This window comes from Ursus arctos, unplaced genomic scaffold (genome assembly GCF_023065955.2).
Source record: "Ursus arctos isolate Adak ecotype North America unplaced genomic scaffold, UrsArc2.0 scaffold_34, whole genome shotgun sequence".
In the NCBI taxonomy this organism is placed as follows: Eukaryota; Metazoa; Chordata; class Mammalia; order Carnivora; family Ursidae; genus Ursus; species Ursus arctos.
In genome coordinates, this window is record NW_026623030.1 from 3,430,711 (window position 1) to 3,448,557 (window position 17,847).

Consider the following 17,847-nt stretch of genomic DNA (forward strand, 5'->3'; position numbering starts at 1 on the left):
CTCAGTAATTTTCCTCTTAGGAATGATTGTAAAGAAATAATTAGAAATCTTAAGGCAAAAACTGTGTAAAAGACTTTCATCACAGTGTTGTGTTTGTTAACTGAAAATCTGAAACAATGTAAATAACAACATTAGAAAAATAAATGATTTCACCATTTGGTGAAATACTAGGTTAAACCATATAAAATTCTGGGGGCGCCTGGGTGGCACAGCGGTTAAGCATCTGCCTTCGGCTCAGGGCGTGATCCCGGCATTGTGGGATCGAGCCCCACATCAGGCTCCTCCGCTATGAGCCTGCTTCTTCCTCTCCCACTCCCCCTGCTTGTGTTCCCTCTCTTGCTGGCTGTCTCTATCTCTGTCGAATAAATAAATAAAATCTTAAAAAAAAAAAACATATAAAATTCTGATAGTCAACCAAATTTTTGACCTACAAAAACAATGCTTTCATAAAATCTGACCTAATAATACAGACATGAAAAATGGCACTTTTCTAAGACTAAGCAATGACATGGACAATGTTCTAAATGTTCTATAAATTCGTGTGAGGAATGAACTGGATTATCATATATGGAAAAAGTACTGGAAGAAAATATATCAAAATGTTGACAGTTATGGAGAGGTAGAATGACCAGTGATTTTACATTTCTTTTTTTTTTTTTTTTTAAGTGGGCTCCAAGCTTGAGCCCAATGTGGGGCTTGAACTCACGACCCTGAGATCAAGACCTGAGCCGAGATCAAGAGTCAGACACTCAACCGAGCCACCCAGGTGCCCCAAGGTTTTACATTTCTTTGTGCTTTTTTATATTTGCCAAAATATGTTCTAGAAGAAAACATTATTTGCACAATCAGGAAAAACCTATAGTAAGTTAAAAATATATACACATGGGGAAGAAAATCCATACTTTCATGATTAAATAGTTAAAAGAGCATAAAGTAACAAGCAAGAGAGGAATAGAAATACTAAATTCCCACTTTTCTTCAGTGTTCCTGCACTTCGCAGTCAGAGGGGAAAATAAAATACAAAGAGAGCTGCAGGCCAAACACAATAAAGTGATCGTTTCAGAGACTCCAGACACTTCCACCAGTGGATCACACATCCTGACAGAAAGAGCAAAGTCTCTCAAGAAACATCTCTGTAAATAAGAAATCGAAAGAAGGTGGATTTATAGCAGTATGAGTCAATGGGACCCAAAGAATGCTAATTAATCAACATGGAACCAGAGGGAGGAGTCTGGGGCCATGTCAAAATCTATGTACTTTGTCCTGCGCAATACTTTATCTACACCCTGCTCAAACACACAGAAATACACAATGCCACATACCTGGCAGGCGAAGCTACTGTGCAACAAGATAGAATGGAGACTCACAAACTCACCGAAATTGGCACAACCTCATTATTCAATATGGAAAAGATATAATTATACATAAAGTCTTCTTACTTAAGGGACTCGTTATCATTTATCTTGAAGATATGTATATAAGTTACATCTGGCTTGGCTATCTAACAAGGTGAGATTGTTTTCTGTCTTTGCAATCTCTTAGTAGATTGCCTGCGATGCACGTCATGTCCTGGTTTAATGCTTATTCAATAATAAAAGTGTTTTCTTTCTCTACTACCTTTGTGGAGAGCTCTTGGGAGAGTTTATTTGTAATTGGATTTCCCCAGCAATAGTGCCTGAAGGACTATTTTTAATGGGGTGATCAGGGAAGACTTCTCTAAGAAGGTGCCCATTCAATTGAGGTCTGATTAAGAAGGAACCAGCAGGGACAAACCAGGAAAAAGCATTCTGGCAGAGGCCACTGGAAAGGCAGCACGATGGGAAAGAGAAAGTGGGGATGCCCAGAAGTCCAAGTGCAGGCAGAGGCTGGAAACCTGGCTTGTACTCTAATAGCAATGTAAACTGGTGCCAATGGAGTGCACATTGGAGGCCTTCAAAACTCGAGCTTAGAACTGAGGTTTAGAAGAATCCTTCTAGTTTGGGAGGAAAAGAGTGAAACCACAGAGAAGTCAGGAGATGCTTCAGTAGCAAAGATGGTAATGATCAAAGCAGACAGAAACAGTCCAGCTCAGGATGTTTCACAGGAAGACTACAGGACTAGACGATGGACGACATGTGGAAGTGAGGGAGATTGAGTTGCCTTTCTGCCACCCTAAACATATTCAAAGACAGCCATGCAGTATGATGTGGGGTCTAAGAAATATTCCATACAAGAAGCCGTTAAAAAGGAATATTTAGCCCAGAGACAATCAGGCTATAAATAAACACAATCACTGTCTTCATGCATTTGAAGGGTTTCAGTAATGTCATCAGCAACATCTACCCCAGTATTCATGCGACAGTTATTAGTGCATTTGTCTGTCTCTCCACTAATTTGCAAGCTCCTTGGGGGCCCAAATCATCTCTTATCTTTGTATCTCCATCTTCTACACTGTGGACAGGCACTATAACAGACACACTCATTCTCCCCCAGGATGCAGGCTTGCCGTCTATTCTTAGTTTTTGCCCAGACGTAAGCTCTCTGCTCAATCCAGACCCTCCCATTTCAGGGCTGCTGCCAGCCCATCCTGGCACTTGCCCCAGAGAGCAGAGGCAAACCCCAAGGTCTCTTCATTTACATCAAGCATAAGAGCTAGATTTCTCCTCAGAGGGTAGATGTTCTGGGTTGGGTTTGATTTCCTATTTGCTCATTCCTTAGTTTTTTAGGCATTATACTCTGGAAACTAATACTCAGAGTGGGCATAGACATGAGCTCTAGCAATATCCCAGGATAAGAACTCAGCATCAGAAACATGATTAAACCCTGCTGCTCACGTAGCTGTCACCCTACCTGGTAGAGACATCTGAAGGCAGCAGTTTCTACCATCCTTGTTTCCTCTGGACTATCTGGGCACCCCCGCATCTTAAATGCCCAGAGGGGCTCTGGGCTACTCTGACTTCAGACCTTCCTCTCCAACCCCCCTTAATTAAAAATATTTAAATAGAAATCATTTGTGACAATTTAAGATTAGTAAAAGCTGGGCACATGGTTTTAAAATGTGAAGGAAAGATACCAAAAAGAACTAATAAACAATTTAGAGATCTATATAATAATTCAGGAATGCATGAACCATATTGGTGTGGCAGGCAGAACAAAGGTCTGCCCAAAGATGTCTGCGTCCTAATCCCTGGAACCTGTGTATGTGTTACCTCGCATGGCAAATGGATGTAAATAGGTTGCAGACGTAAATAGGTTAAAAGGACCTTGGGGCGCCTGGGTGGCTCAGTGGGTTAAGCCTCTGCCTTTGGCTCAAGTTGTGATCTCACAGGTCATGGGATCAAGCCCCTTGTCGTGCTCCCTGCTCAAGCGGGGAGCCTGTTTCTCCCTCTTACTCTGCCCTTCCTCCCTGCTCATGCTCTCTCTCTGTCTCTCTCTCAAATAAATAAAATTTAAAAAGAAATAAAAATAAATAAAAGGACCTTGAATTGAAGAGATTACTCTGGATTATTTCAGTGAAACCAGGGTAAGAGAGAGGCAAAAGAGGAGGCAAGAATGATGGAATGTGAGGGCTTGGCCCCACATTGCTGGTATTGAAGATAGAGGAAAGGAGCCATGATCCAGGAATGTAGGAGTCTCTAGAAGTTATAAAAGACATAGAAATGAATTGTCCCCTAGAGTCTCAAGAAAGGTATATAGCCCCGCCATCACCTTGATTTTAGTCCAGTGAGACCAGTGTTGGGCATCTAATCTACCGAACTGCAAAACAATAAATTTGTGTTGTTCTAAGCAACTAAATTTGTAGTAATTTGTTACAGCTGCAATAGGAAATTAATACAAATGGTCACAGAGTATTAAACAAAACTCAAAACCTGAACTGCCTATCCAACAAGATATAAAAATTACTGATCAGATTATAGGCAATACTTATTTCCTGCTTTATTTTTTTCTGTATTTACCATAAGGAACATTGTTAACTTCAGATTTAGAAAAAGAAATATTTTAAATAGTGGAAACAACTTTGCCATTAATACATATTTTTATTTATTTATTTATTTTTTCTTTTTATTTTGAGAGAGAGAGGTGGGGGGAGGGGCAGAAGGAGAGGAAGAGAGAGAATCTTAAGCAGACTTCCCACTCAGTGCAGAGCCTGATTCCATGACCCTGAGATCATGACCTGAGCCAAAACCAAGAGTCTGACGTTTAACTGACTGATCCACCTAGGAGTCCCAATGCATATCTTATTTTTTAAAAGACAATAATACTTATCCTTTTAGATCTTGGAAAATATGAGAAAAGTGCATAGAATTTCAACAAATGGAATCTGGGTAATCCAAGAAGTAATGTAAAACTGAAAGAAAATCTAGGTCAAATAAGCTAAACAGATGTTTTCTATAGACAACGGTCTTATAATTTAATTCCAACAACTTACTATCGGTGAATCAACTCCTATTTATTTTTTAAAGATTTTTATTTTTTAAAAGATTTTATTTATTTATTTGAGAGAGAGGGAGAGAGCGCACACAAGCAGGGAGAGTGGCAGAGGGAGAGGGAGAAGCAGGCTCCCTGCTGAGCAGGGACCTGATGCGGGGCTCGATCCCAGGACCCTGGTATCATGACCTGAGCCAAAGACAGACACTTAACCGACTGACCTACCCAGGCACCCCTATTTTTTTTTAAAGATTCTTAACTAATCTCTATACCTAATGTGAGGCTCAAACTTACAACCCCGAGATCAAGAGTCACATGCTTTACTGACTGAGCCAGCCAGGCACCCCAAAACAACTCCTATTTAACTACAACTTCCCCAAGAGTCTCAATCCAAGTAGAGAAGTTTTTCTGTTTTGAAGGAACAAGAGATGCAGCTACTCCGGCCCTGACAAAGACACCTGTGGCTGCACGACAACAGGCACGGCAAAAGGTGAAGCAGGTAGCACCTAAAACAAGAGACCCGGACATATAAAGTTTAACTTCACAAAATGGTCTTGAAAATATTTCACAGCTCGGTATAAATAAAAATCAAATTTATTAAATTACTTCATTAGAAAAAAAAAATCACAGGAAAAATAGAATGTAACACTGAGCTTTTCTTGGTATAGTTTCTCTAAAGACATCCAGAATCCGCGCAAGTTGTACTACTAGACTGAAATGATGCTCACCTGGGCTTCAGACCCGAGGCCCTTGAACAACCCCCAAACGTACACAGAATCAGAGATGGAGAGCTGGAAGAAGTTGCACACGCACTTGCCAAATGCCCCCTCTCAGGCAGATTGTGTGTAATCATATTCTTGTTCAATAGGTTAGGCAACTAGGCCCAGACAGGTTAAGTACAATCTTAGACAACAGGCTCTTAACTAGACTCTCTCTCTGACTTCTGTCTCTCCCTACTCCAATATCATCACTCTGGACCCATACACCTCCAATGGCTCCCCATGCCAGTGAACATACAATGCACACTCCCAACCTGGCAATGAAGGTCCTTCCCAACTTCCTCCAAACACCCAGGCCCCAAATACAGTGCTCACTTCTCCCTGCCTCACTTCTTCCATGGTTTTCACCCATCTGCAACATTTCATTCAATCTGCCTTATCGCCCCTATAAAAGTTCAACCCATCCTTCCAAGATCCATCTCAACTGTCTCCACTTCTCAAAGCTTTTCCAGACCTCAGCAATGTGCTATGACCTTTCCCATCACACCTCTCAATAACCCACCAAAAACAATGTACTTGATAATTATCTTTTTACAAATCTTATTTTGGAATTATTTGTATACTTATCTTCCACTCACTGCAGACAGGACTGTGTCCCCCTCGTCCTGTATACACTGCACCCTGTATGTTCCAAAAACTTAACTATTTAGTGGAACTAAAGGGACCAGTGTCACAGGGATTTAATGGGATGAGAAGGAAAGAAAAAAGAAAGAGGACCACTAGAACCTAGCCTTCCTACTATAGTGTTTAACTATGTTGTGACATTTGTCATATAAGCAGTACTGGGAACAGAGCTGGCATGCAACTGGCACTGAACAAATACTTGCTGCATCATCAAATGAATGGAGGAATGGATGGAAGAATAATCAAATGAAGTCATGTGTAATATACAGTCACACCCTCACAATCCTTATGATGTAGCTGGAGTTATACAACCAATAAAAATGACACAATTAGTGAAGAACACAAGTCAGAAATCAGATGATGAAGGGCCCCTGAAAGCCTGGCACCAGGTCTAGGCTCTGATGCAAAATGCCCTTGGAAATGGGACTCTTGAGGGAAAAAAAAAATTGTGAAGACTTGAACCCAGGTCCTACAAAAGTCATCACATATCAGATAAGGGAGAACCAGTTCTGGAGGGGGCCAGGCTCCAAATACTAAGAGCTACAGTTGTTGAGCATTTATCACATGCGAGGTGCTGATTTGTATGATCTCATCTAATCCTCACAACAGTGCGCTGAGTAGATATTATCTATTATCTCTGTTCTGAGGATAAAAAATTGAGACACAGAGAGGTCACAGTCCTAATGCAGAATAAAGCATTAACACTATAATTTAAAAAATGAAAAAAAAATAACATTGATTTTTTTTTTTCTCAGAATTTTACAACAAACTAACAAGTCTGTTGTTTTTAGGGGGCAGAGAGGAGTAGATCCTGTCTTATAAAAGGTCATTAACCTCAAAATCTGACAGAGATGGCCAGGGTTACTCCCATTTATAAAAAGGATCCAGAGGGGCTCTGAGCAACACTTTGAGGAGGTCAATAAGCCAATGGACCACAAAGAGGCAACAAAGGTAACTTGCTTAGACTTTGCTAAGAACTCTTGACAATATTTTAACCCAAGCGTATTAAAAGAGAGAGACCAAGGCACTTGGGTGGCTCAGTCAGTTAAGCGTCCAACTCTTGATCTCAGCTCAGTTCTTGACCTCAGGGTCATGAGTTCAAGCCCCAACATGGAGCCTATTTAAAAAAAAAAGAGACAGGGGCGCCTGGGTGGCACAGCGGTTGAGCGCCTGCCTTCGGCTCAGGGCGTGATCCCGGCGTTCTGGGATCGAGCCCCACATCAGGCTCCTCTGCTGGGAGCCTGCTCTTCCTCTCCCACTCCCCCTACTTGTGTTCCCTTTCTCGCTGGCTGTCTCTATCTCTGTCAAATAAATAAATAAAATCTTTAAAAAAAAAAAAGAGAGACAGAGAGAGAGAGAGACCATGAGGTGAATTTAGAACTGCCAAGGGAAGGAAATGCCAAACCAAGGAGAAAACAAGATGCCCTCAAAGGTCTAGATGACTGGGCAGAAAACTGCAGATGAAAAGTCAAACATGGGGCGCCTGGGTGGCTCAGTAGTTAAGCGTCTGCCTTCGGCTCAGGGCGTGATCCCAGGGTCCTGGGATCGAGCCCCACATCAGGCTCCCTGCCCTGCTGGGAGCCTGCGTCTCCCTCTCCCACTCCCCTTGCTTGTGTTCCCTCTGTCGCTGGCTGTCTCTCTCTCTCTCTCTCTCTGTCAAATAAATAAATAAAATCTTAAAAAAAAAAAAAAGTCAAACGTAACAGTGGGAGTGGGTAAGGGATGTAGGTCAAAATAAAGCTACGATAATAGCATTACAAGCTGGCTAATTAAACAATGTTTAAAAGAGTACAACTTCTGTTATCTGAAACTTCTGGGAATAGTTTTTCGGGAGAAACAAAATTCCCTGAGAACTAGAGATTAAGCTTTAAGTATTAGTGGCAGTGTTTCGTTAAATCCATTTTTTGTCTTTCTCAAATGTACCGCCCCCATGGAGAACACTGAACAGAAGCTAACCTTTTCTAAGTGACTCAGAGCTATCAACAATAAACAAAGGTGACTGTGACAAGGTACGCATAGAGCTGCAGATGCAAGTGGAACAGCATCTACTCCTACTAGCGGTCCTGGATGGGAGTTTCACTGAAGATGCTCTATTTACTGTGTGATCAGTTAACACGGCTTTCTGCAACATCCAACACAGGTGCACTACACGTGCCTTTACACGCACTGAATAAGTCTCCCTTTCTTGAGCCCTGCTCATGTGCCTGGCAGGGTACAACACATACAAATGCATGTCTCTGTTTCCTGACACATTGGTTCAACAGGCAATGATCAGGGTAGCTACACAGAGTCAGGAGGTTGTGATTTTCAGTCCAACTCTGCTGCTTCTTACCTAAGTGACCCAAGATAACTGACAAAACCTACCTGAACATCTCTGACTTTGTATTTCCTTCTGTAACATGTGTACAAAGCATCAACTGTGTGCTTACATGGAAATCCACAGAATCTTGCTAGTGTCTTAAAACTGCCAATATCAGCAAGTCATCTCCCTCAAGCCTCAGTTTTCTCACATAGAAGAGGACGATCAGATAGCTTTTTTCCGTGTTTGCTCCAGCACTAAAATCCTGTGATCCAAAAACTTCTACCTACAGTCATAAGAGAATAACAGGACTTGGATTTAACCTCTTGCCATAAAACAACAAGGAAAATGGACAAATACATGAAACCACTGATTTCATATACTAATCAAGTAGCACAGGACTATAATACCTGAGAGAGAGAGGAAACAAAGTGAGCCCTATGACTGCCTGGTTTTCTGCCAGAAGACACATCTCAGGCCACAGAACAGGAAAGGGCATTCTAAGCAGATCATGATGGTCTAAGTGGAGGAGACAGAAATAAGAGTACAGGGAGTCAAAAGCAGCTGGAAATTCTGAAGAGGAGAGAGCTAAACAAAAAAAGCTTCAGAAATCATAACAGAATTCCCCTAAGTCTTTGATGAATACTAAGACATACCGGTAGATGATATTCCATAAAGTTGGAAAAGAACAACCAGGGAACTGTGAGCTGAATGGCTCCTAGTGTTCACACAGAGCTTAGGGGCATCTGAGTGACTCCCAGCGAGAGCAGAAAGCCCTCAAAGCATTCAGTAGAGACCTCAAAGGGGCCACACCTTAGCAGTGGAGTTAAACTATCCCCGTAGCAAAAGCCATTACAGACCTGGCCTAACAAAGTTTTAAAATTAGTTTTGTAATAGATGCTGAAAAGGCATTTGAAAAAATTCCACACTGCTTCATGATAAAAACACTCAACAAACTAGAAATAGAAGGGAACTGGGGCGCCTGGGTGGTTCAGCTGGTTAAGCGTCCAACTCTTGATTGCAGCTTAGGTCATAATCTTGGTTGTGAGATCAAGCCCCATGAAGGGCTCCACACGAGTCTGCTTTCGATTTTCCCTCTCTCTTCCTCTGCCCCTATATCTTAAAAAAGGGGCGGGGGTGCGCCTGGGTGGCTCAGTTGGTTAAACATCTGCCTTCAGCTCAGGTCATGATCCTGGGGTCCTGGGATTGAGCCCCATGTCAGGCTCCCTGCTCAGTGGGGAGTCTGCTTCTCCCTCTACCCCTCCCCCTACACATGCTCTCTCTTTTTCTCTCTCTCTCATGCTATCTCTCTCTAAAAGAAATAAAATCTTAAAAAAAAAAAAAAGGAAGAAATAGAAGAGAACTTCCTTAACTTGATAAAGGACATCTATAAAAAACTCACAACTAACATCACACTTACTGGTAAAAAGCTGAAAGTTGCCCCCCCAAAATCAGGAATAAGATAAAAATGTCTACTCTCACCACTTCGATCCAGTATTATTCTGGAGGTGCTAGCCAGGACAATGAGACAAGAAAAAGAAATAAAAGGGCATTCAGTTTGGAAAAGAAAAACTATATTTGCAGATGACATAGTCTTGTATATAGAAAAACCTAAAAAAGTATTAGAACTAAAAAAACAAGCTCAGCAAAGTTGCAGGATACAAGATCAATATACAAAAATCGACTGCAATTAGGGTTTCAGTTTTACAAGATGAAAGAGTTCTGAAGATGGATGGTGGTGATAGTAGTAAAACATTACGAATGTATTCACCAACACCATTTACTTTTGCTTCTTGGCACTTGTTAGCATTTTCAATCATACTTACTTATAGTTTTTTGTTTAATGCTTGTCTAGCTCCATGACAACTCCATGACAGCAAGACCACATCTACTCATTCATCCCTCTAATGGGCCCCTCCGAAGACTGGCACACAGCTAGCAAAATTTACTATATAAATGAATGAACGAACAAATGAACAAACGAACAAATGTCATGCTCATTTGCTTTTATAATGGTACAGATAGCCTTGGCTGCCCTGAATCCAGGCTTCCAGACCAGCTTTACACATAGAAATATCCAGGAAAAGAGAATAGCTTCAGCAGCAAAGATAGAGCCTCTCAGAACTAAGTGAACAAATGCAAGTGAAATTTGAGGATTTTTGGCTTAACTCTGTAGCTCACCACATAAACAAAAGGAATGTTCTGGCCAGCTTGGCAATGTTCACGAAAGGCCAAGCCTTTTTCCAAAATGCCAAGATACACGAGAAAAGCAAATACAAAAACAAATATATAAATAATGAGGAAAATGAAATGCACAGATACGTTTCAGCAATTTAAATCAAGGATGGGAATAGCTGCTGGTGGAAGGGATTGGAGGAAACCACATCTCCACTAGGTGCAAACTGCAAACACAGACAGAAGAGAAAATCTGCAGTAAGGAGTCAGAAATAGAACATTTCTGCCCTCTGGGGGAGCAAACAGCTAGTGACACATCAATTCTGAGAATCCCTAAGGGCACTGAGACAAACAATGCAGCCATAATAATCTTCTTAATGCACATAACTCATGGCTCTGAAATATTCAAGGGCTCTTTTCTGTCTCATCAATTCAACCCAAACTCTGAGTCTGGGACTACGTATGAGGCCATCTGCTTTCTTCTCACTTTCATCTACACTCTTCCCATTAAATATACTGCATTTCTGCCAAAACCTATTACTGCTATTCCTCATTTTCCTCTCTGTTTTGCTCTTTGTTCTGTCTGAAATGACCTTCCCTTGCCAACCACTCTTTTTGTTTACAAATGTCCATCCCCATCACTTCCAGGCCTTCCTTATTCAAAATCTTAGCTGAAAGTGACCTCCCAGCAAGTACACACAATACTTTGACTTTCCTAGAGCATGTTTCACTTTTTTACCTCCTATTACTTTTTCACTACCTGTCAAGAGCCACGGACAAAAGGTTTGGGGCCCGAAGAAAAAAGTACCTGTACCTTCCATTCCCACGGCGGCAGAGTGCCAAATGGCTAAATATCTTCTCAGGGGAGTTTTACTGAAAAGCCACATGGTCCAACACCACTTCCTTTATGGACAGATAACCGGCCAGTCCCCCACCTATCACTGCTTCTACTTACCTGCAAATTAGTTGAGGGTCAGAATAGTGTGCACACCTAGGAGACCCAACTGTTGCAAGAAAGATACCCAGAGCAGACACAGCTAGAAGCCAGTATCCAAGAAACAGTACTGCAAGTATGAGGAGAAACCTGAATTTGAGTTTCGGCATAGCAGAAATTAAGAGCACAATATCATATGGCCAATTCCGCCTTGTAGGTTTTTTGGTTGTTTGTTTAATTCATAATTTAACATAGCCAACCATGGTCAAATATCATTATCTTAGAATCAAAAGAATAAGGTCCCCTTTTATGCTTGCAGAGTTAGCAGGAAAAAGTAAATAAAATCCAACAATAGTGAAGCACAACTAAGTACGGTCCTTTGAAAACAGTGGGGCAGTAAACTTCAAGACCCATCCACCATTTAACAGAAGAATGTGATTCAGAAGAAGACAAAATTCTAGATGTACAGGGGCGCCTGGGTGGCTCAGATGGTTGGGCGTCTGCCTTCGGCTCAGGCCATGATCTCCAGGTCCTGGGATCGAGCCTCACATTGGGCTCCCGGCTCAGCGGGGAGTCTGCTTCTCCCTCTGTGTCTCCCCCTGCTTGTGCTCTGTCTCTCAAATGAACAAATACAAAAAAAAAAAAAAAAAAAAATTCTAGATGTACAAACACGCTGTTTTTTAAGGGAAAAACTAGACAGTCTAAACAGAAATGCTTAATTATGATCTATCAATACAAAATACGACATGCAGTCATTAACATAATAAATATGGGCTATTTTTGAAATAAGCAATAAAGTGAATATAGCTAAAGACTAAAAAGGAGATCTAAGAAATTAAAATGCTAATGCATTAAGTGTTATAGGCTGACTTGTGTCCCCCCCCAAATTCATATATTGAATTCCTCATCCCCAGGTACCTCAGAATGTGACTGTATTTGGACATACGGTTTTTAAGTTAACACGAGGTAAGTAGGGTGGGCCAGTCCTATCAAACTTACTACTGTTTTTATAATAAGAGATTAGGATGCAGACAGGCACAGAGGGAAGGCTATGTCAAGACACAGGAAGACAGCTATCTACAAGCCAAGGAGAAAGGCTTCAAAAGAAACCAGCATTGCTGACACCTTCATCTTGGGTTTCTAGCATCCAGAACTATGAGAAAATAAATTTCTGTTGTTTAAGTCATTGTGGTACTTTGTTATGGTAGCCCTAGCAACCTAATATAGTTAATGTGGCAGGATTACAGGTAAAGTTTTTTTCCTTCCAATTTCTTCTTAAAATATTTTAGAGCTGGTTTAACAACAATGGTTCTAGCATCACGAATTCCCTCTACTGACACTAATTTTCTCTCGCCTTACTCTATAGATAGTTGTTTTTAACATAGCCTCACAAAGGAAAGGGAATGAGGATGGAAATTTTCAGCTTCATGATGCTGGAAGAAAATGCCAGTACCATGATTTTTACTCCACGGTAAACCACACTAAAGGAGTGGATAACCATGAACTCCAGAAGCCCACTGAGCATCAGAGCATACATTCCTCCAGGGGCGCCTGGGTAGCGCAGTCGTTGAGCGTCTGCCTTCGGCTCAGGGCGTGATCCCGGCGTTCCGGGATCGAGCCCCACATCAGGCTCCTCGGCTGGGAGCCTGCTTCTTCCTCTCCCACTCCCCCTGCTTGTGTTCCCTCTCTCGCTGGCTGTCTCTCTGTCACATAAATAAATAAAAAATCTTAAAAAAAAAAAAAAAAAGAACATACGTTCCTCCAATTAGATATGAGTTAACCAGCTCATCTTCTGGAGCACATCTGTCCACCAGGGAGGCTCTGGCCTGTCCCTAATGCTTCAGTGCCATTTAAACACCACATCAAGTTAGTTAAGACACCTCAAGATTCTAGCATTCTAACTGATGAAAAGAGAGGATATTTTAGGATATGGAAAAAGATTCTGATCAAAGCCTCCTGAGGGTGGGAAGAGGGGTGGGAGGGCAAGGAATGCTGCCTACTTTTCGTCTCAGCCAGGAACTCTCCATGTCCCAGGGTTCAAGGTCCATTTGTATGGTACAAGCCAGACGAGGAAAGGCAGGAACAGGTCACCAATGTCCTAGACACAGAGGAGTATAACCAGGCAGATCCAGGAGGAAGTTGACAGAGGCAGCTCAGTAACATTCTAAAGACAGATTAGAAGGAGGAGAGCAGAGCAAGACTAGCAGGCAGAAAGAAGTCAGGGAGACAGAGACTGGACGATGACCATATGTGGAGATTCCACTGTAGACAGGACTCTCTTCTCTATTTCTCTCCTCTAACTTTCCTCCCAGAGGGAGAGGGCTGAGGGCTGTGTGGGACATGATCTTGAGGAACCCTGTCCTCAGAGTGGCCCACAATCTTGAGGGTGGGCTTTAGGGCTGCAGTTCTAGTCTTAGGGGCAGCCTAGCAGGAAAAGGTCAAAGCTCAGATATGGATCAGAGAATTGACACCAAGGAGACTTGGGTTTGACTATATGAACATGGCAGGAGTCTGGTCACCAGACCTGTGATATAAGAGTAGAAGGGGTACTTGTGGTAAGTCTGACTTGATGCTGATGACCTGAGCAATCTCATTAACACTGTTTCTTATTGATCTGGCCTACCTAGTGCGTACTAAGTAACAGTAGGTGCTCAACAAATGTTTCCTGAATGAGTTAATTAATTAAAGGGAAAGTAAAATTTACTTAGTAGCAATAGGCTAGGTTTCACAGCCTGGGATCAGAGTGGGTGAGTGGAGTAAGGGAACACCACTGTGGCATGTAGATAGACAAAGACAGGGAAAGTTATGTCACTAATGTGCCCCAAGTGCCATAAAAGCATGTCAAGGCTGCCTGAGTTACCAATGTCTGAGCTGAGATGTCAGGTCTAACTCAAAAAACTGAGCTCAACCTCAGTTGAGCTAACTCAAAAACCTCAGCTCAACCCTACCTGGACCAAGCCCCGCTCAGTCCTCTGCCTTCTCTCTGGAAAAATAGAAGAGAAAAAAACCAGAAACAAATAAATGAGAAAAGGAGATTTTTCAACATTCATCTCCCCACTTAAGTCCCCACCTTCATTATCCTGGCGGGTACTCAGAAATTCCTTCACTCTTAAGAACCTCAAGAATACTTCCCCAGGAATGCTGAGGGCTTATTGTCAATTGTTTTAAAGTAGTGGAATGTAATAAGTAGCCATATATTATCCGATTAAATAGTAACAATCATCCCTAGCATAATGAAGTCTCAAGATCCCAGATGAGGATTAGAGGAATCCACATATATCTGATGGAATCAGCCACCTACAGACGCCTTCTCTAAGTAAGAAATTATTTCAGGGTCCCCAAGACCACCCACACATACATAGCTGTACTCGTAGCTAAATTACGGTGAATTGTATTACAGTGAATTTATCAGAGAAAAAGACCGGTGGACTCTGGAGAAACCTGTGCATGGGCTTCCTCGTGTTCTCTCCCTCCTGTGAAGGTATACACTGAGCATGTGCCCTTCTACATCAGCAGACAATGTAGTAACATGTATGCTATGCTTGTACCTAGGGAAATCCATTAGAGACATAGCATCCAAGGTTTTCATTGATAGACACAGGCACTGTCTGCCTAGCAACCATCAAAATTCCAGATTCCCAGGAGGAAAGAGGTAATCATATTGTTTGTTCAGAGTCTAGGCATAATGAACCGCCCTTATCAGTTAGAAAATGGAGGGAACAGTTCAAGTGTCAAGTTCCTAGATGTGAGCCAAGGACCAACCTTGCAAGCAATCCCTTCTGAAGATTGCAGCCTCTGATAACTCTTTTCTAAAGTGATCTGTAACTGTTGCCAATGAAACTGAAGTACCTCCCAAACTAAGAGATAGTACTGGGGAGCTGCCAATCTAAAAGCTGTATTAATTAGTTGTAAAATATATCCTAATTTTGACAACTGAAGCAGTTACTATAAGATACAAAGCTAACAATGTTGCAATTACGGAATGTTCTTGTGATTATGGAAGAAGGCTGAAGAAGGCCTGTTGAGCTTAAGGTACATTTCTCAGGGCGCCTGGGTGGCACAGCGGTTAAGCGGCTGCCTTGGGCTCAGGGCGTGATCCCGGCGTTATGGGATCGAGCCCCACATCAGGCTCCTCCACTATGAGTCTGCTGCTTCTTCTCCCACTCCCCCTGCTTGTGTTCCCTCTCTCGCTGGCTGTCTCTATCTCTGTCAAATAAATAAATAAAATCTTTAAAAAAAAAAGAAGTGGTTAAGCCTTTATTTTAAAAAAATAAATAAATAAGGTACATTTCTCAGTTACTGAGTGGGAAAGGGTGCCCTGCTAGAGCCACAGGACTGTCTTCACCCAATTCCCTACAATCTCTTCTCTCTTCTCCAAGTCCAGCAAGCAAACTTCTGATATGCTTTTTAGCTCTCCTACTAAGAAGAGAATGTGCTGACTAGCTGGCATGAATGTGATTTGATAAGGCAGCACTGTGGTCCATTAGTCAGGCTCATCCAATGATAACAGTTCTCAATCATTAGGTACTCATGTCCCTGCCTTTATTTGTGTCATTTTGTTGATCTTCATAATACTCTTAACAAGAACTGTCCTTGTATTTTGCAGGAGAAAGCAAAGGTTCAGGTTGGGGAACTGACCTACCCAGAGTCACACTAATGGAAACAAATGATACAGGATTTAAACTCAGGTATTCCTATCTCTAGAACTCATATACTTTCCATTCTTTTGAATTTCTCCTTCAATTAGAAGTCAAGTTGGCATCAATCTCCCAGGACCTGCTCACCCTGCAGGTAAGTGAGTAATCAGATTTAAGAACCCACAAAGCCAAGGATACTATGCCAGAGAGCCTAACACAGCATTTCAGCCTCACCCCTCACCAGAGCCACAGAACTACTCTCAACTGCAGCAGGCAGGTCTCCAGTCTCCACTTTTCTCCTCTTAGACAACAGATCTCTTTTCACCTGCCAGAGACTGTATGAAAAAAGAATCCCATCCTTGGGGTACCTGGATGGCACAGTCGACTGAGCAGCCGGCTCTTGGCTTAAGCTCCAGTCCTGATCTCAGGGTCATGAAATCCAGCCCAGCACCGGAGTCCACTTAAGACTCTCTCTCCTTCTCCCTCTGCCTCTCGCCACCCTGCACACGCATGTGCGCGCGCCCGCTCAAATAAATTAAAAGAAAGAAAGAAAGAAAGAAAGAAAGAAAGAAAGAAAGAAAGAAAGAAAAAGAATCATTTCTTCAGTGCTAACATACTATGATGAGTCTCATCACACGACGGTGGGGGAAGAAAGCTGACATTTAATGTTCACCCATTCTACGGTGGGTGAACCCCATTCTACCCAAGCACTTTATGCTTGAATCCATTTACTCCTCAAGAATCACTTCATTTCATCCATAAGCAAACAGGCTCTAAGAGTTGAAGTAACTTGCCCAAGAGGACAAATAGTGACAGTGCAGGGACCAAACAGGTCTGACTCTAAAATCTGTGTTCTGTCCACCAGCCGAGACACACCTCTGAGTTTCCTTTCACCTTTCTCCCAAGGCAAAGATTTCTCCGGCATAAATTCTCCTTCCTCCTCTGAAGCAATCCTGAGTTCAATTCTCTGCCTACGGACAGTACATTCCCCCTTCCCTGCCACTGCCCCCTCTTCAAAACCACGATCTTTTACCCAGTCTAACGCCCCCTCTAGACTCAAAGAAAAACAACGCGCGGATTTGCATTTCAGAAAGCACTTTCAGATGTACTATTTCATCTGCCCTTCACAATGCGAAGCGGGCAAAGTAGGTAAGCACCCCATTTTACAAGAATAGCATGTCTCCAAGGTCACGGAATAAAAAGCAGAGGAAGTCGGGAGCAGAGCCCCAGGTTTTGACTCTGGTCCTCCGCTCTTCCCACTGCTTCTCCCAGCCTGCCGCCCCCGCCCCTGCGATGTCACAAGGTGCCCCTCGGCTCAAACCCGGGCCTGTAGCTCACGTCCCTCCCACGCCATCCACCCGCAAAGTCCCCACCTGCCCTGTCCACTCCTTGCCCAAACCAGCCCCATTGGCCCCCCCGCACCAGCGCCCTCCGCCCACGGGCCTCCTCACCCCACCGGCTCCCTCCACTCAAGTACCCCCTCCTGTCACAGGCAGCTCCAGAGCCCCGCTCGGCCTCCCACAGACCCTCGCCCCGTCTACCCGCTTCGCCACCCCATACCCCCCCCCGTCAGCCCGCGGCCGGAGCGGCCAAGGCTACCTTCTCCAAAGATGCCGGTCTCTGCACGGCCAGGGAGCGGGCCAATGACAGGACCGTGTTGAAATAGAAGCCCCGCGAGGCGCTGGAGCCGGAGCCGGAGCCGCCGCCGCCGCTGCTGCCACCGCCCCCTCCCCGGGCCGCGGCCGCCGCCATCATCGCGCGCGCGGCGGCGCTGCCCGCGGGCTTCCCGCACCCGGCCTGCGAGCGCCAGAGCTCACGGCGCAGGCGCAGGCGCGGCGGCATCCGGCTTCCCCGCCACGTGACCTCTGTTGTGGCCTGGGTGGGGCGTGGCCGCGGGGCGATTCCACCGCTAGAGGGGAGAAAGAAGCCGAGCGGTAGGCCGCGGTCGCGCGCACCGGGCGTGGCGCCCCCCAAGCCGCGGAACAAGTGGTC

General features: G+C 43.6%; 1 protein-coding gene across 1 annotated transcript in view; it reads right to left on the minus strand.

Moving 5' to 3' along the window:
- The window catches only part of PI4KA (phosphatidylinositol 4-kinase alpha), a 119,817-nt gene extending 102,180 nt beyond the window's left edge, over positions 1 to 17,637 (minus strand). The window contains exon 1 of the mRNA XM_026487827.4: positions 17,455 to 17,637. Coding sequence (XP_026343612.1) covers positions 17,455 to 17,610 — 156 coding nt within the window. The 5' untranslated portion in view covers positions 17,611 to 17,637. The remainder of the gene's footprint in view (positions 1 to 17,454) is intronic.
- Positions 17,638 to 17,847: the final 210 nt, after the last annotated feature.